The 20,513-nt window shown below is 41.1% G+C and overlaps 1 protein-coding gene across 1 annotated transcript in view; it reads right to left on the minus strand.

Moving 5' to 3' along the window:
• LOC115458680 (desumoylating isopeptidase 1-like) overlaps positions 1-20,513 on the minus strand; it is a 43,336-nt gene that overhangs the window by 14,643 nt on the left and 8,180 nt on the right. Inside the window, exons 4-5 of the mRNA XM_030188508.1 lie at positions 7,574-7,683; positions 3,536-3,658 (exon numbers count right to left, since the gene is read on the minus strand). Coding sequence (XP_030044368.1) covers positions 3,536-3,658; positions 7,574-7,683 — 233 coding nt within the window. The remainder of the gene's footprint in view (positions 1-3,535; positions 3,659-7,573; positions 7,684-20,513) is intronic.

Raw genomic sequence — 20,513 nt, forward strand, 5'->3', positions numbered from 1 at the left:
AGATGTCTATCAATTTAGGTTGGCAGAGGAGACAATGACATGGTAGCATGAAATAACTCGAGGGTTCAGAGAACTGCAAATCTGGAAGCATTGTATCACAGTAACCATGGAACACTCTTACAGGACAACTGTGGCTTTGTAGTAATGTGATTAAATTTAAGAAACTTCTCAAAACACAATTGTTTGTGGCTGCATTTTATTGAGTTATTGGAATGTTATGCTCTTTGATACAACATTAACTAATTTTGTATAAAAGATGTATCTGTTTGTATATTAGGTTCTATAAAATGATTATGTATGTTCTTTTGTAAACCACCAAGTAATATATAAGTTTTTTTTTAAACACTTAGTCAATTAAGTGGTATATAAGTTTTTAACAAGTCCATAAACCACTACTAAATGGACTTGGGAAAAATCCACAATTCCAGGAATAACATGTATAGAATGTTTGTACGTTTGGGAAGCTTGCCAGGTGCCCTTGGCCTGGATTGGCCGGTGTCGTGGACAGGATGCTGGGCTCGATGGACCCTTGGTCTTTTCCCAGTATGGCATTACTTATGTACTTATAACATATGTAGTATTGATAAGATTTGGAAATTTGGGAAAGAGCTTGTTTGCTTCTCCTGGACAGGCAGAATGACAAATATAAAAATGAACATACTGCCATGACTGATATGACTGATTTTGTTCCTTTCCTTATCAGCAGCTGTACCCAGGAAGGTCCTAAAGTCCTCCAGTGGAGGATTTTTTGGATGTATTTGGAGGAGGTGGCCACCTAGATTGTCAAGGGAGATCTCATATCAAATAAAGGAACTGCCAACTCTCCCTTATCCTAATCTGGAGTTATGAGTTTACATTGCAACCTAAGCCACCTATGGTATCGCTCCTTATTTCCTCACTGTCTTTTCCTCCGACTGTAAACCACTTAGATATACTGTTGATGGGCGATATATCAAAGATGAACTAGAAGGAAAGCAAGCACTGGTGAGGTTAACTGAAGGTGGGGAAGAGCCTATTGGCCAAGCTTTATGGGGAATTACTGCTCACTGAAGAAAGGAAGGCAGTGTTTGTTAAGGTTTAGGAGAAAGGTTTGGGAGAAAGATTTGGGTGACAGGTTCTAGATGAAAAAGCGTACCCAGATATTTCTGATGGCAGCATGTATGAATGCGTTTTGTGAGTATCCAAGGTTATCAATAGAAATCAAACAAAATAAAACATGGAAAAGAAAATAAGAAGATACCTTTTTTATTGGACATAACTTAATACATTTCTTGATTAGCTTTCGAAGGTTGCCCTTCTTCGTCAGATCGGAAATAAGCAAATGTTTCTCTTATATATACTATCTGCTACCACATTTGCTTATTTCCGATCTGACGAAGAAGGGCAACCTTCGAAAGCTAATCAAGAAATGTATTAAGTTATGTCCAATAAAAAAGGTATCATCTTATTTTCTTTTCCATGTTTTATTTTGTTTGATTTCTATTGATAACCTTTAAGAGTGGACTAACACGGCTACCACACCTCTCTACTTAAGTGAGTATCCAAGAAAATTGTTATATGATACTATATAGGACTTCTCACTCCTCTGACTCAAAAGGCAGGATAATGGAGAACAGGACTTGCTGGAAGGGTTGTGGTGAGAAATGTTGCCCAGATTTTCAGAAATGTTGGAAGCGAGTCATAGGCTTGGTCCAAAAGGTCACAGGGCTGTTACTGGAGAAGAGCCCTACACTATGTCTCTTGATGATGAATCTTGGGAAGGTGGGTGGACGCACTGTACGATACCAGAATGCAGACTGGCAGCTGTGATTTGGAAGCAACGGAACCTGACACAGAGGAGTGCATTAGTGGAGAAGATTCGAGAGCTACATAATAAGTAAAATCACTACTTATAGACACCAAACAATGCACCCAAGTGTGGGGATCCTCTGAAAGGTGGTTTCAGATGATAGACAGTGGAGGGTAAGGCTGCAGAATGGGAGGGAGAGGAGGTGAATAAATGTGTTTTTGGTGCATTGTTTATGGGATGCTGGGAGGGGAGGGAGAAGGGTATTAGGAGATTGTTAAATGAATGTTTGGTTTGTGCGGATGGCTAACAATCAAGCCAGGAAGATACTTTTTAAACTACTGGAACCAAAAACAAAGGGAGAGTAGGGTGGTGGGATGGGATTTAAGAAGAAAAAAAGTTACGTGCTGTTAACTGCAGAAAGGAGAAATATAACTTTCAAAACTAAGAGGCCATATTCAACATAGTTTAGGTGGACAGGAGACTCCTGCTAGCTTAAACCACACATTGCAGGCTGTTCATCAATATTCAGTGGTACTTAACAGGGTTGTGCTGCTGAATATCTGTTCCGACTGCTCTGGCCTGAATCCGGATAGTGCCACTACAGTCTGGGGGCAGAATTGGGGCAGAGCTAGAAGATTAGGTGGGCACCAGTGATATCCAGTGCCCCTGCCTTCATACCTAACTGGGCCGACAGACCACTTTTAAACGCAGGCCTATCTTTGCCCAGTTAGGTATGTGGGGTATTGACACACAATACCGGCTGGCACCAGGTACTGAATACAGATATTCAATGCCAATGCCAGGCCATGGCCCAGCACTGAATATCCAGATCCAATTTAGTCAGCAGAGGACAGCATTTAAAGAGCCATTGACCACTGCTAGCTGAATATTGACCTTCTAATGTTCAGTAATGACACAGATACTTGATGTTACGTTTGAGTTATTCTGGCATGTCAATAAAATTTAAAGAAAAAAAATTTTTTCTGGAAACAAGTAGCCCCTGTTCTTGTGCAGAATGCCATAGGCTTTCATGAAATCACTTTTCACACAGCCTTCAGAAGATATGAACTTTGAAATACTGTTAATCTGCAGAACTTGGGGCAATGAGACCAAAGCTTGGCCATCTCCGTAGCAAAGAGTGTAGAGAAATCAGGACACTCTTGAGGACTGACAGGCAAACTACGGTAAAAGCAGTCATACAAAGCTTTTCCAGGCCATGCATATTGTACGATTTAAATAATTCAGCCCAGGTGGAAAGTTAACAGCAGAATGGAGCTGGTCAGTGCAGCTTTTTGAGATGGTAAAGTGTAGAGATGGTGGGACTTACAGTATTCTATACTAAACAAATCAACAAAATTCTTTGATTAAAAAAAAAAAGGTAAAAAGTGATATGTAAACTTTTACTCCATTTAATTCAACTAAAAAAGAAACTAGACTCAAGAATTTACTTTTCTGGAAATACAAGTGATGATGCTTTTAATAAATGATGTGTTTTTTTTCCTGGGCTCTAAGCACCCCTGTGATGTGGCTGCATTATACCCCTTTTCTCTGCTGTTCATTAACCCCTTGTGCTGCTGTGTGCTACATCTGTTGGAAGTTTTGCACAGTTAACAGGCCCAGAATTGTAAATGTCATTTGAGGGAAAGGGTGTCTCAAAAATATCGGACCAAAAATTGGACCATAGCACAATGTGTCCCGGCCTTTCTGTTCCCCTCCTGTCCCTCCACCTGCAGGTCTAGGACTCACGTGGATAGGATCTCAGAGAGCAGGTCAGTGATGTAGGAAGGGATCTTCTTCCCCGTCAGGAACTGGGCTACTTCATTGCTAAAAGTGTTACAGTTGTGATCAAATAGGTTGTAGCTCTCCCCTCTATGGAAAAACAGCAAGAAAAAAGAAAAGCAAAGTTAGCATCTAATGTATTTTTGGGTATTCGAGTGACATGATAGAAACTAAAGGCTCCCATTTGTCCACAGAATAGGGATATTAGGGTTGGCACAAGTGCCATCAGTGCCCAGCTCTGCTGTGGAGAGGGCAACGCAGTGACCAGGTCTGTGTAGACGCTGACCTTGTTACTCAGACTGCCAACAAAGTCATAATTGGACATCACTAAATGAAAAGACCTTAATCCAGTTTCAATTCACATTCAAGCCTTTGTATCATATACGTCTACATGTATTTTAAATGATCATCATATACAAAATTATGGAGTCAATTCACATTTTCGTAAGTTCAACCATTTTAATCAGCATATTTTTACATTTATTTAATTTGGATATAACTTTTTTGCTGCTCTTAGAAAAGTGTTAACACAAAAATAACTTGTCTTTTAAGTATATTTTTCTGCAGCAAAGAGGTCAAAGGATGATCATGTTCATGTGTGTCCTGCATTCTGCAGCTCTATGTGAATGGGTCAAGAGTGCAGGAAAACTTTATAGGTTTTTAAATCTGAGTTGTTCCATTTTTCCAATCTCCGCTCTGCCACGGATTCCGTCTGTGACTTTGAGCAGGTAATTTATCAGTCTGTTTCACTTTGCCACACCAGTCACTAAGGATTTTTATGTTATTCCTTCTCCCCTCTGAAAGTTGGCTTGTTGTGTTTAAGTTGGTGTGCACAGGTAGCCACCAGGATGTGGTTGCCTACCTATTTTTAAGGGGCTGAAATTGTGCGCCATGCTGGAATTCTGTTTGGATGAAAAGCGGTATACAACCCCTTTCTCCTTCCCCGCACATCTGCTTGATGTGCTCTTTCCACCTCCCGTTTCTCTTCCAGGAGCCGGGATTTGCACCCTCTGGTATTTGCTATGCGTTCTCCCATTGGAGTCAGGAATGATCTGCAAAGCACAGAAAACAGGGCTTCCCCCAGTACTACAGTTTACTGCTTAAAAAGTAACTGCAGCTGTGCTAAGAGAAGTGCTGTTCTGAAAATGTTTGATCATTCCTGGCTCCTATGGCATAACACAACAACCAGAGGGTGCAAATCCCAGCTCCTGAAAGAGAAAACATTACAAATAAAAGCCTTAAAAGTTCTCTGGCACTTTTGTCCCACTCACACAAACAAGACATGAAGAGGAAAAGAATAAGACACAGACACATGCAAGTGCAGAGATGCAGGGAAGGAGAATGAACCTCTTGAATACAGAAGACAGGCCATGAATTATAACTAGAGATATGCAGGTAAAAAAAGAACTGAATATCCCAAGAAGCCATACTTTGAATGCAGTGCAATAGTAGAGAAATAGAAAACAGAAATGTATTTCCTCCTGTACTGTGCTTAGAAATATAAAATTTTTTGTGGCGCTCAATACACCGTTGAGGACCCGTAAATCAAAAAGCAGGTCACACAACAAATCTTCAGAACACTTTATGAAAAGACAATTTTTTACAAGAAGAATTCTTTTGGGAGGAAAAAAGCCTCAGAAGTCAAGGACTATCAGCTGTGGAATTCAAACATTGTCGAATGCACTCCAACTGGAGGACCACAGCAGCTTACTGACTCAGACCAATCACTGGCAAAAACTTCCCAAAAATGTTTAAATTATTTTTACTAGTGAATGTCTTTAAACAATGTATGTAATACCTTCAAACTCTTCCTTCTGGCAACTAACAATTTTTCCTCCCAAAAGAATTCTTCTTGTAAAAAATTGTCTTTTCATAAAGTGTTCTGAAGATTTGTTGTGTGACCTGCTTTTTGATTTACGGGTCCTCAACGGTGTATTGAGCTCCACAAAATGTTTTATGGTTCAACATTTTTAGTGATGACAATTGAAAAGAAATATACTCCACATTTTAATCATACAAATGTCCAAAACTAGAAGCACGCTCAGTAAAATCAAATTACTACTGTCTGTCATCAAACTTTTAACATTTTATCCCCCTCCCTCCCACTACGTCATGTTTTTACTTCTTAATGAATAGCAACGTCTAAACTACTTATACATATATGGTTGCAATAACAGTCATAGAGATCAAACTCTTCGTTTGGTCATTTACATGACGAAAACTCATTGGTTTATCTTGAATATCCCCCTCCCCCCCCAATGACGTACAAATAACAATGTACCACCTTCCTCCTGTCCTTTAGTATGAGATCCCCCCTCCCCTCCCTTCGATCCCCTATCCTCTCTTCCCATGTAATCCTACTTCCTCCCTGCCTCCATGGACTTGGTCTCTGATAGTCCAGGCAGGCCTTCCCCCCTCCCTGAGTACCAACCTTTGCCGGTGAGAAAAACATTATAGATCTTGAAGCCTCCCACTCAAGTCTATAGCAAGTTAAGAAGCAAGCTTCGCCCTCACGGGCTTAACCCCTGTATGTATTGGTTCCATACCGAAAGGAAATACTTTTTTCGTTTCGGGTTCTCTTTCGCCTCCTTAGCTTCCCATGTAGCCAGTTCATGTACCTGGTTTCTCCACTGCCAGTATGTCGGTGGTTCTGGGGATATCCACCGTTGTAAAATACTTTTGCGCACCACTAGACACACCTTGCGGCACCATGTCCGAGTTCCTTCAGCCTGCGTCCTAAATGCTGATTGCGTATCTAACACAGTGATCCCAGGTCCCACCCACTGGTGCCTGTGTTGTTTTGGACATAAACCTCTGGATGTGGCCCCAAAAGGCCCGCACACCTGGGCATCCCCAGAAGGTGTGATATAATGTGTGGGGTGTATAATCGCATTTGACGCACTTTGCCTCCCATGTGATGCTTATGTGTCCCCATTGCTGTCCTGACATTGTTGCCTGCATAATCACCCGATATCAACACTCTCGAAGTCTCTCGTTTATGGAGAGGGTCGGGATACTTTTCAGTGTTGCCCCTATGTCCCACCTCTCTAAGGCCCTCCCCGATTCCTTTTCCCATTTTTGTTTAATGTATCCAGAGTTTTGGGGGGAGACTCGCTTCACCAGGGCTTTATATAGGTTGACACTGTCATTCCCCCTATCTCTAGGTTTTGGAAAAAGGTGTTTATTTTGTGTCCCAGTTTCTTCTGCAGACTTGACTGATCTAAGTGTAAAATGTAACGTTTGACCTGGGCATATGCGAAACAGTCTCCCCACGCATTCCCTATCTTACCTTGTAACTCCCTCAAATTTTATAAGGTCCCCTTCCCTTCCTAGCAAATGCTCCACCCTTGTGATCCCTAGCTGTTCCCATCTTAGAAATGTGGTGTTACTCTGCCCGGGTTCAAAATTTGGGTTACACCTAAGAGCCAGTAGTTCTGACACTGTTGGCTGTCCCCCCATGCCTTTAACCAACATCCTCCATGCCATACGCATCGGCTGCAGCAGCATGCAGTGTTTGAATTGAGCCGGGACCTGACCCCCCTCTAGGTGCAGCAAAGTAAGAACATCATAAGGGGCAAAATATGCACGCTCTGTCTCCAGGGGTGTGAATGTGCTGGATTGGCCCACCTAATCTCCCACATGCCTCAATAAGCAAGCCTGGTTGTATAAAGCTAGGTTCGGTAATCCCAATTCCACAAAATGTTTTTATATTTCTAAGCTTAGCTTGGTATGTGGAATTGTTTTTATACTCCTGTACTGTGCAAAATAAGGTATCAGAGAAACACATTTTCCCAGAGTCGATAGAAAATTTTGTGGGAAGTCTTGATTTTTTTCTATCATGCAGAGGTTATGTCAGCTTGTGTTCACTTACAGAATATCAGTGAAACATACAGGTTGACCATGGCTGCATAAGCTTTTGCACAAATTTGGCACATTCTAACACTTAATTTGGAGCCCTCAAAGTGTTTCTCCCAAGTGATCATTACGTTCCTCCCCTGTACTCACCGGAACATGGACTCTCCTAGGGCTGTCAGGTACTCCAAAAAGATTTCCTCTGTCACTTCTGTGCTCCCAAGATCTACCACAGCATCTGGGGGTCCCAGCAGTGTACCCCCCTATAAACACAGACAATATGCACCAGTGAGAGATCATTAGCATAAGAACATTCCCTTCACCTGTTCACTACCAGCCAGAGACCAGAACATCTCAGCTGGGTTACAAGTGAATCTTAATAAGGAAGAAGATGGTCTGTAGTCCAAAAGTTAAAGTAGTCTAATCTTGAGATTTATTTTCTCACCTTACCCCTAAACAGGTCCAAGGCAGGGTACACAAAGAATTCCATAAAAACACTGAGAATTATAATAAAGCAAATAATGAAATTACAATCAAACATGTTTCCTACTTTCTCTCCACAGTCACTGAACAGGTAAGACTGCAGAGTTCCATAGCACTAGGCAGTCCTTGTAAAAGTCACATGGACCATGGTGTGCTCTGGGAGCTAGTCTGTGCATTTACAAGGCACAGGGCATGGTCTGCATGAGTCTGACAGGTACAATGGGTGTCCAAAAAGCCTATAACCTATTTAGAATGTAAAGGGGGACACAGGATGGGGGAGGAAGAAGCAGAGTGATCACGGACAGCATTATCTGCATGCACAGTCGGCATGTGAATCAAGGAAGCCTGGAATGGTGTGCAGGGAAGGGAGAACAAGGCCATCCATCCTGTGCAAAACATCAGTGTAGGAGAAAATGAGCACAGGGAATGGGAAGGGGCATTACAAGAAATCACAGCAGGGGAGATGGCAGCAGAACACAAAGTCTGGAAAAGATGATGATGAAATTAAATATAGGAGGGAATTGATACTTTTCTGTTTCCATTTCTAGTAGATTTTGTAGTGCTTTCCTCCCTAGAAAAAGGACCCACAGCAACGCGAGGACAGCAGTGTGGGAGATGAGACAGTGGAGAGAATAAGGTCAGACATCAGTCTCTTATAACTCTCCTCGGGAGAGGAGCTGGGAAGAGAGAATTGAGCTAAGGAGTTGCCTTGTTTTATATTTGATATTCCAGCCTGAGGATCCACCATGCTGTCTGCTCCCTCACCCTTGTACAACACAATGGATCAAAATGGACCCCATCCCCCACCACTTTCTCAATCAGGTATTAGCACGAACGCCTCTGCAAATCCAGGCTTAACTGTTTTGTTTAAATATATTTCAACTTAAGAACCCTTAATTGCACACTTCTCTCTTCTTTCACAGTTTACATCAGCTGTGTAGATGCTCTGGTTTCTCCTTACAACCTCCCACACCACTGCTTCCACTAACTGCTCCTGTGCTCAGCCTTTTAACCTCATGCTCATCAAATATATCATCCCACCATCAAAACACAGCTTCTTCTTGGCACACTAATATTCTCTGCCTGCATCTTACACTGAAAGCTGTTGATTCTTTCCCTGGCGGAGGACAGATTACCACCTCTGTAGCATCTTGCATGCCCATATGTTTATCTCATCTGCACCGTGCAGGATTCCTGGCCAAGCCTTGGTGATTTCTCAGCTTACTTATATCAAGTTCTTTTCTAGCTGAATTTTCATGATCATGAAACTATGCCAATTAGAGCACACCAGTGTAAACTGTGGTTCTCAATCTTCTCACACTGGCTTCCAAATTCTACTTGGATATAAATGCAGGAGTGTAGGGCTTATTTTTAAATAAATGCACTCTACAGGCCCCACTCTCCTCAGATCCATCTCTGTTCCAACTTGTATAGCCTCAATGGAGCCCAGAAGTTTATGCCACCATGCCAAAAGTCTCCCTGCATCAATCAAAACATCACTTGCTTTCTCTTTATGAAAAAAGCTTATGGGCAGAGCAAACTTACTGCACACCGTGGTTCTCAACATAACAAAAAAGAGTAGCTATACTAGGTCAGACTAAAGGATCATCTAGCACAGTACCCTGCTTCCAGCAGGAGGCCAATACAAGTCAAGTATCTGGCAGAATCCCAAAGTGTATCAAAATTCCATGCTACCGACCAGGGCCGGTCCTAGGGTCTCTGGCGCCCCCCTGCAGACTACGAGTTGGCGCCCGCGCCCCCCCCCCCCCCCCAGCATCTCCTTTCTCTCTTCTCCCACCCTGCCCCTGTCCAGCGATTCTCCTTCGCCCCCATCCCCCGCCGCCCTTGGTGCTTTAAATCTTTAATTTACCTCAGTTCCAGCAGCCACATCATTTGAAAGCCCTGCCCCGTCTCTAGCCTTCCCTCCCTTCGCAAGTTCGTTCTGCAGTCCCGCCCTCGAGGAAATGCCGTCAGAAGGCGGGACTGCGGAACAAACTCACGAAGGGAGGGAAGGCTAGAGACGGGGAAGGCTTTCAAATGATGCGGCTGCTGGAACTGAGGTAAATTAAAGATTTAAAGCACCAAGGGCGGCGCGATATGGTGGTGCAGTGGCGCCCTTGAAGGCAGGCGCCCCCCTGCGGCGCTTACCCCGCTTACTGGGTTTGACCGGCCCTGCTACCGACCCTAAAGATAAGTGGTGGCTTTTCCCATGTCTGTCTTAATAGCAGATTATGGACTTTTCGTCCAGAAGTTGTCCAAACCTTTTTTAAACACACTAACTGCTGTTATCACATCCTCCAGTAACGAACTCCAGAGCTTAACTATTCATTGAATGAAAAAAATATATTTTCTCTTATTTGTTTTAAACGTATTACTATGTAACTTCATGGAGTGTCCCCTAGTCTTTGTACTTTTTGAAAGAGTAAACAATCAATTTACGTTTATCTATTCTATTCCACTCAGGATTTTATCATATCCCCCTCAGCCACTTTTCCCAAGTTGAATAACTAACTGTTAACTTTAACCTTTCCTCATAAGAGAGGTGTTTCATCCCCTTAATCATTTTGGTTCTAATTCTGCTATATCTTTCAGATATGGCGACCAGAATTGCACACAATATTCAAGGTGAGTGATACAGAGCTGGGAGGGAAAGACAGAGTTTTCCTCAACAATTACGTGTGTGGCAGGTTGGAGAGAGCTGAGAACCAGGAAATCAAGTCCTTGAAATCTCCTTTATTAGTCCCTACTTCTATCACCAGGCTCAACTTGAAATGCTGCAGTCTCTGGCCCACCCTTCTCCTCAACCCCAACAGTTACCACCATTGTGTTTGTATTTCCCTTGCATCATTGTTAGCAACAATTAAAATGATATATAGAATTTTCTTCTTTGTTCAGCTGCTAACTGTAATGGTTCAATGTGTCATGCACATAAACAGAAGAAAGACTGAGAACCGTAGCAGCACACACTAACTCGGGAGGGTTGCAAGAGTGCCACATTTTCAGGATATCCTTAATGAATATGCTTAACACAGTAACTACAAGATTTATATATCAAAATCTTTTTTTTATTAATATCAAAACTTCCTTCTTAGTAAATATTCTTTTTTCACATAAATGCTATACTATTATCCCTTCACTCATACACTCACATTCATACTACACAGCATAACTGTCACAACTTAACTCTATAAAGAGATACAGAGATATTTTCTACATTAGACTGCAATGAAATTACCTCCCTTCTGTTCTCAAATGGGTTATATAAGTCTTTCCTTCCTTTTATGGATCCCGTTATAGATAAACAAAACGTCTCTTATCACAGTTATCATGTGATCAACTCATTTACTTCACTTCGTCAAGATCCATGTGTACTTGACTGTCAATTCAATGCCGATCCTTGAATCACTTATCTTTAAGCAACTTTGTGATGTACTCTTGTTAACTGCATTTCCTGTTCTTCTGCAGCTTTTCTCTGTACTTCTCATAAATATATTATACGTTTTAAATCCTCAGGCAAGCTGTAGACATTTCTTCCTCTCCATCGCTAATGAACAGTCTGTTGTCCTCCCATGCTCAGAGTCAAACCCTACGCATTCATTAGCGATGGAGAGAAAGGAAATGTCTACAGCTTGCCTGAGGATTTAAAACGTATAATATATTTACGAGAAGTACAGAGAAAAGCTGCAGAAGAACAGGAACTATAGTTAACAAATCAGAGACTTTTTATTCACAGGCAAAACTGAAAAGGCAGATGGTAAATCTTAAGGATGTGCATGATCTCCCCCCCCCCCCCCCCCTTAAGACTGGTTGTCATTTAAGAAATTCCATACGTGAAGGGAAAGAATATACGTGTAGGGCTATACTACCATCCCACCAGGCTAGAACAATCAAGATATGTTAACAGAAATTAGAAGAGCTAGCAAATTCGGCAACAGCACAATAATGAGTGATTTCAATTAAATGCCACATCAGGGAGTGCTAGAAAGGTAAGATTTCCAGATGTAATAAATGACTGCTTTTTGGAGCAACTGGTCTAGGAACCAATAAGAAGGGGAGCTATTTTAGATCTAGTCCTTTAAAAAAATTATTTGCATTTCACAAAAACATCAAAGATCAAAAACTTTGAATAGAAATTCAGAACAAATTAAGAAATAACAATAGTGATCAATACATCAAACAAGAAATACAACTTTAATCATAGTCCACAATAAAGGAGAGGAACCAAAAAGAAGCATATCTATAGAAAGATATTTAAATAAGTGAAATTTAAGAAGAAAAGGAGTAAGAAAAACAAACCCTCTCCCAATATCTAAACGGACCGTAACCAACCCTTAATAACTAGGTGTTAAGTGAGAGTTACACTTCTCCCCTCCAAACAGGTTCATAAAACAAAAAAAAAACCATACAATTATTCTGATACATTACAAGACATTCACAAGGAATCCTAAGGTGGAAGAAAGCTCCTAGTGAAGTCACTGCAGAATGTAATTTCAAGTTCTTCTTCCTTCTAGACTGCATCCATTCAGAAACATCTGTACTTTATTCCCCAGAAATGTTGTGCCTGCAGTCCTATAATATAATCTGCATATTGAATCCCTATCCTGATGAAAACAAAGGACACTAAGAGTAGATCTTAGTGTTACTTCAATCTCTGAGGATTCCAAAATATCAGATATATTTAAATCAACTGAAGCTTCTTTTCAGTAGACGTTATATAGAAGATCTCCTGCGAAGGTGGAAAGACTGATTTCAGGTATTTCAATACTGATTGCAAACACCTATGGAAAAGAATGCTAGCCGAGGTTAGTCTAGACTACGGGAAGTAAAGCAGTTTTAGGTTCAGACCTCTTTGCACAGTTTCTAAATTTCCAATTTTCCTTAACATAAAGGTCTTAACCTGAATTAAAGTCCGAGAAGATTTTAACCTCAGTCACTGTTTTATCCATTACATCAATCTTAGTACAGAAATTCACTTTAGACTCTAAATCTTGCAGTTTGGAGGCAGAAGTCAAGGAGATGGAAACAACAGGGGAGTAAACCTGATCAAACCACTCCATAACCAACCATGGAGTCTCAAGGGTCACCACATTCAGCTTCACCAATGGTTAAGGGTGCTAGGACAACGGAAGAAGAAAGCAGAACTTCTACCTGAGTTGAGAAATCTCCAGTCTTTCTCTTCCATTCTTGTTGGTTCAGAGTCCCTCAAAGGTCTGGAAGCCCAGACCAGATATATTCCACATATTAATAAAGGTAGAAAGAAGAGCAAAGGACAACCAGTATGGTTAAACGGAGAACTGAAAGAGGCTATTAGACTCAAAAGAATATTTTTCAGAATACAGGAAAAAGATCAGAATAAAGAAAACAAGCAGCAACATAAGCACTGGCAAGCTTGATGCAAAGCATTGAGAAAGAAGGCCAAAAAAGAATACAAAACAAATCTTACCTTGGAGGCAAAACTCATAGTAATAACTTTTTCAGGTATATCAGAAACAGAAAACCTGTGAGGGAATCCATAGGACCATTAGATTATCAAGGAATAAAAGGGGCACTCAGGGAGGACAGGGCCATAGCACAGGGGCTGAATTAATTCTTTGCCTCTGTCTTTCCTGAAGATGATGGAAGATCTACCTGTACCAAAGTTGGTTTTCAAGGATGATGATGTAGAGGAACTGAAAGAAATTTCAGTGAACCTGGAAAATGTACTGAGACAAATTGACAAATTAAAGATTAGTAACTAATCACCTGGACCGCATGGTAAACACCCTGGGGTACTTAAAGAACTCAAATATGAAACTGCAGACCTGTAAGTGATCTGTAACCTGTCGTTAAAATCATCTGTAGTACCTGAATATTGGAGGGTAGCAAATGTAACGCCTATTTTAAAAAAGGGATTCAGAGGTGACCCAGGAAATTACAGACTGGTAAGGTTGACATCAGTGCCGGACAAAATAGTGGAAACTTATACAGAATAAAATCATTGAACACAGACAAACATGGTTTAATAGGACAGAGTCAAAATGGATTCAGCCAAGGGAAGTCTTGCCGCAATCTGTTTCATTTCTTTGAATGCATGAACAATCATGTGGACAAAGGTGAGCCGGCTGATATAGTGTATCTACATTTTCAGAAAGCGTCTGACAAAGTCCCTCATGAGAGGCTCCTGAGAAAATTAAAAACCCATGGGATAGGAAGCAATAGTCTGATGTGGATTAGGAACTGGGTACTGAACAGAAAACAGAGGATAGGGTTAAATGGCCATTTTTCTCAATGGAGGAGGGTGAATAGTGGAGTGCTACAGGGATCTATATTGGGACCGCTGCTATTTAACATATTTAGTAATGATCTGGAAAATAAACAAGTGAGATGATTAAATTTGACAATAACAAAACTATTTCAAGTTGTCAAATGCAGAAGACTGTGAAAAATTGTAGGAAGACCTTAGAAGTTGGAAGACTGGGCATCCAAATGGCAGATGAGATTTAATGTGGACAAGTGCAAAGTGATGCACATTGGAAAGAATAATCCAAATCAGTTATTTGATGCTAGGGTCCACCCTAGGAGTAGCTCTGAAGAAAAAAATCTAGGTGTCATGTGGATAATCCACTGAAGTCTTCTGCCCAGTGTGTGGTGGAGGCCAAAAATGAAAACAGAATGATAAGAATTATTAGGAAAGGGATAGAAAATAAGACTAAGATGTTATTAATGGCTCTATATCGCTCCATGGTGTGACCACACCGTGAGTATTGTGTGCAATTTTGGCTGTCGCATTGTAAAAATGATATAATGGAATTACAAAAGGTTCAAAGAAGGGCAACCTAAACGATAAAGTGGGATGGAACTCCTCTCATATAAGGAAGGGCTTAAGAAGTTAGGACTCTTCAGCTTGGAACAAGAGAGACAACTAAGGGGAGATACAACAGAGGTCTAAAAATACTAAGCAGTGTAGAACAAGTAAACATAAATCGATTTTTTTTTTACTTTTTTCAAAAAGTATAAAGACTAGGGGACATTCAAGGAAGTTACACGGTACTACTTTCAAATAACACTGATCCTTTGGCTATTGCTTCACTCAATGAAAACTCTATACAGCAGCCAACTGGTTTTTCTCATCCAAACAAACTCAACCCAGAAAAAAAAACCCCCACAGGCTCTACTTATGACTTGCTCAGGGACTCCTAATCCAGATCTTCCCATTATTGAGCCAGTTCTCCTGTCATTTTTCAGCCTACTCTCAAACTTCTAGGCGTTACATTTGATTCAGCCCTCACATACCATACTCATATCTCAGCCATAGTACAACGTTACTTTTATAAACGTAAAATGATCTCTTCAATTCACCACTTTTTTACTAAACCAGCTCTTCGGGTCTTTATTCACTCTTTGGTGAATTCCTTTCTGGACTACTGTAACACTCCAATTTGACACGACTCCTCTCTTACACACCTGATCCCTTATGCTCCCTCCAGATCCCTGTGCTCATCCTCCTCCAACCTATTACATGTTCCTTCCCTATGTTAGCTCCGCTTTGATTCCATTCGCTCCAAAGCTTTCAGGGTAGTAGCCTCTACCCTCTGGAACTCCCTGCCCCTTCATCTGTACTCCCCGACTAATCACACTGTATTCTGTGCTGCCCTTTAAAAAAAAAAAATTCCTGATGCCTTTAACCCCTTTAGAATGCTTTAGATGCTACTCCCAGAGTCTTTTGGACATCAGTGACTGGTGATCCTGTACAGAGAGCACATGTTCTCTTCCCCTCCCCTTTCCCGATCCTTCTTTCCTATATGTTTATGGAATTCTTCCCCGCCCTCTTTCTCTCGCCTCTTACTCTATACTGACTGCCCTGAAGGCCTCACCATAGGACAGTATATCAGACTACTAAGAAACTTGAAACTCAATGAATAGTTAAGCTCTGGAACTTGTTGCTAGAGGATGTGGTATCAGTGGTTATTATATCTGGGTTTAAAAAAAGGTTTGGACAAGTTCCTGCAGGAAAAGTCCAGAGTCTGCAATTGAGATACGACATAGGGGACGCTAGTGCTTGTGCCTGGGATCAGCAGCAGCATGAATCTTGCTACTATTTGGGATTCTGTCAGGTACTTGTGACCTGAATTGGCCACTGTTGGAAGTAGGATACTGGGCTAGATGGACCATTGGTCTGACACAGTATGGCTATTCTTAAGTTTTTAAGATGGCATTTTCCTTATTTTCAGGTATCTTTTGTGTCATTAAAGCTACTCTTTTTTTAGGTGCACACTGTATGCACACAAGATTTTAAAAGTGCACACAATGTGCCTGTATTAAATCTGAAATATTTATTAGGCTTTATTTACAGCCTTTTTGAAGGAATTCACTCAAGGCGGCGTACAGTAAGAATAGATCAAACGAGCAATAGGCAATTACAGCAGTAAAAATATTCAAAAACAATACAAAGTATAGCATAGTATACTACTTACAATAACACAATACATAATAGAGAATTATAATTGATACTGAAGGGTAAAGCAAAGAAGTAACATACAAGTAGGTAAGAAAGTAGGAAGAGTTAGAAAATAAGGTGATTGATTTAAAGAAAGTTGCACATGAGGTCAGAGAGATGGCAGAAGTGGATAAACATGAAATATACGCGCATACAAGCAATTTGTGCACTTTACAATTTTAGACACCCAAACAAACCTGAATGCATGCTCACAAATTCTCATCCATATTAAATCTAAACATTTTTTCACACCATTTACAAAACAGTGTGAAAAATACGTTAATTTTTATGTTTAAATCTCTTTATTACCAAAGAGGAACAAACAACAGATCTACAGAAATCTTAAGAAATACAAATTGTTCCATCCACACAGTTAACAATGTTACATCAAATACAAACTTTTAGTTTTTAATTTTACCCTTTCCCCCACCTATCCCCCCACCCCCATCAATCTTCAACCTCAAAATCAACACTAAATATTCTGCTTCGTGCTGTATGACAACATAGTCCAAAATGGCTCCTATATCACAGTAAATCTTTTCCCCTAAACAGAATCTAATTGACCCACACTCAGTCTTTCCATAGGACACAACATAACCATATCAGCCCGCCAAGGATGGTGGAGGTGCAACCAACACCTCAAAATACTCTTTTTCTCCATCAAAGTGGCCCTGTGTAAAAAACCAGTCAGGCTAGGTTTAATAGAATGTGCCAATCCAAAGACATTAAACAAGATTTTTGGGGTGCTTTCAGGCGAGCCCAAAACTGATGAATTACTGAGCAGCGCCAGTACATGTGTCCCAGTGATGCCGAAGATGCCTGACATTTTGGACATTTATCCTCTACACTCATAGTGGCTTTAAAGGCACGGTGAGGTGATATATGTAGATAAAATACCATTTTATATTGTAGTTTCCATAAGGTAATGTTGTCAGTAAGGGCTATGGTGTGTTTTAGACAATTTGGTATCCAAGTGGAATCAATTAGTACATTCAGATCTCTAGTCCATGCCCCCGCCAGAGGCTCATAGTCCAAAACCAACAATAAGTCTTTCAAAGATTGATGGTGATATTGCAGAGTCACCAGTTGTTGTGCACCTAGTGTAAATGTAGTAGACAGCTGCTCCCGCAAGTCCTCTGTCAAAGCAGAGGCAGGCAAAGAGTTTACATAATGTTTTAACTGTAGATAAGAAAATGTATCAATCTTTTAATGTAAACTCCGTTCGTAAACAATCATAAGATTTAACCCTCCTTTGGAAGTACATGAAAAAGAAATAAAATATTCCCTTCCGTCCTAAACACTGAAAGGAAGCATTACTCATACCGGGGGAGGAAGGACCCATTACCTTGTAGAGGCAAGAGGGGTGAAACTTTTTGGACAAGATGAGACTGACTGCCTACGCAGCCCCACACCTAACATAGGGGAGACACAAAGTGAATCCCTCACCTTTGGCTGGCATAGTGCCGTTGGGGCATGCAACACAACTGATACAGTGCACACAGTCTCTTTTCCAGAATTAAGTAGGAAAAATAGTCAGTATCGCAATACCAATCATTGAGATGTCGCATCCTGCATGCCATCGAGAGCAGCTTTAAATTAAGCAATCCCAACCCCACTTTATCTCTAGGTAAGACCACCTTTGCTAGAGGAAGGCGAGCTCTCTCCCCATTCCATAGGTAACCTATGAGATGTTTATTAAGACGTTTCTCCATAATACCAGTTAACACACACAGATGCATTTGAAAATAATAGAGACACTGTGGGACAACAATCATTATATAAAACTATTTTCCCCATCAGTGAAAGTGGATACACCCTCCAAATGTGTAATTTGCACCAAGTTGCCTCCAATAGTGGGAGAAATTTAACCTCATAAAACTGTGTCAGATCCTGTGGAATCTGGATACCTAGATGTTTGATAGAAGCATCAGCCTACAGTAAGGGAAATGACCTCACCCAATCATGATGGATTGTCTGTTGCACTGGAAGGGCTACTGATTTATGGAGATTTAATGTACATCCCAAATAATACTGACACTCATAAGACATGGCAGAGACACCTGTGGAGAAGACAAAGAACTAACAAATCATCAGCAAACGCGAATACATTGATAGTTTCAGTCTCTATCTGTATACCAAAGATTTCACCATCCCTGAAAACCATACAAATAACGGGTTCCAAACACAGTAGAAATAAGAGCAGGGACAGAGGATAACCTTGCCGCACGCCACAACCAATTGAAAAGGATGGAGTAGGTTGCCCATTAACAAATACTGCAGCAGATGGATTGGCATACAAGAGTTACAAAGCTCTTAAAAACTAGACTGGCCCATGTACTTCAAAACCGAGAATAGATAGTTCGTCAACCAAGTTAAACGCCTTTTTGGCATCTAGACTAACTAGAATAGCTGGGACTCCATGACGGTGACTATGAGAGATGCCAACTAAGGTCTTCCAAATATTAAATTCCGAATGTTGTCCCTTCACAAAACCTGTGTGTTCAGGGCCGATCACATCAGGAAGATGAAGAGCCAACCTGTCCGCCAAAAGATGCGAAAAATCTTTAAATCCACATTAAGAAGGGAAATTAAACGGTATGCTTCTGGTAAATGTTGGGGTTTACCCGGTTTTGGAATAAGTGTGATCAAAGCCATACTATCATATGGTGGTAAAACCCCCGCTTCTAATGAAGCCGAGTAATATGCCTCCAAGGGGCCACACAGATGAGGATGTAACATTTTGTAAGACTCCGGTGAGTACCCATCGGGACCTGGGGCTGTAAAACATTTAAGTGCCTTAATAGCTTTTTGGATCTCAATGGCACCCAATGGAGCACTCAACTGGGTGAGAACTGCCGCAGAAAAGCGAGGTAGTCCAGCATCCTCTAAATAATCTGTCAAAGAAGGCCCAACCAGCTGGTCCTCACCCTTATACAAATTACTAAAGCGATCATAAAAAAATGTTTGCGATTTCCTCCACCTTATTGGTACATTGATCCCCAGAAGTCTGCATAGAGAAGATAAAATGCAAGCCATGCCACGCTTTCGTTACTTTAGTCAATAATTTCCCCGGTTTATTTCCAAATTTATGAAATTTATATTTCCAAAAGATCAACTCCTTTTCTGTATGATCATGGATTAAGGAATTTAAGGAGACCTGGGTTGACACTAATATTTCTTTATCAACTAAACTAGGATTTACAATTTTTTTTCTGCTTTATATTTAGCTTCCAGTCCAATTATACCTTGTGTAATCTGCTTACTTCGGGTTACAACATACGCAATGACATCTCCATGAAGAATTCCAGTATAGGTGGTTGGTCATCGCGATGTTGCCCATTAAACTCCTCAAATTCTTTGGATTCCTGGCAAAGATACTTCCGAAAATGTTCATCCTTATAGAGATAAGCCAGAAATTGTCATCGATGACCACTACACTGCTGTTTACTACCTTCCAAATCAACCCAAATCATATTATGATCATAAACAGCCAATGGTCCGATCGCAGCCCCCGCAACCTAAGAAAATAAGGTTTCAGTAAGCAAGATATAATCAGTATGTGAAAAGGTATTATGTACCCTAGATAAATGGGTATATAATCTCTTTCCGTGGGGTGCAGGAGGTGCCAGGGACCGACCAAATTCAGAAAAGAACAAAGAAAGGGCAACATCTTCATGGGCCGCAAGTCCACACCACTCTTTGAAGCTGATCTATCTACTAATGGGTCTATCACTTGGTTAAAATCTCCCACTACTATCATAGACAAGGTGGTATCTTGTAAGCCCATATGTACCAATTAAAAAAACAAAACAAAACATGTGCTCATATCTATTCGGGCCATACACCAGTAAAAGAAAAAAGATGTCTGATCACTTAAGGTTATCTATAATACTAGCCGTTATGCCCGTTAGAACGGGCGAGATTTTCAGCTACCCTCCTCGCCAGGTCGCCGCCGCCCCTCCCCCTCGAGGTCGCCGCTACCGCCCCCCCCCCCTGGAGTCGCCGGCCCGGGCCCTCTCTTTGCAATTCAACTTACAGCGCCGAAACCGCAGCAGGCAGATCAGCTGAGCTGCCGTCGGCCTTCCTTCTCTGCCTGTGTCCCGCTCTGGTGTGACGTAACGTCGGCGAGGGCGG

This window comes from Microcaecilia unicolor, unplaced genomic scaffold, assembly GCF_901765095.1.
Source record: "Microcaecilia unicolor unplaced genomic scaffold, aMicUni1.1, whole genome shotgun sequence".
NCBI lineage: Eukaryota > Metazoa > Chordata > Amphibia > Gymnophiona > Siphonopidae > Microcaecilia > Microcaecilia unicolor.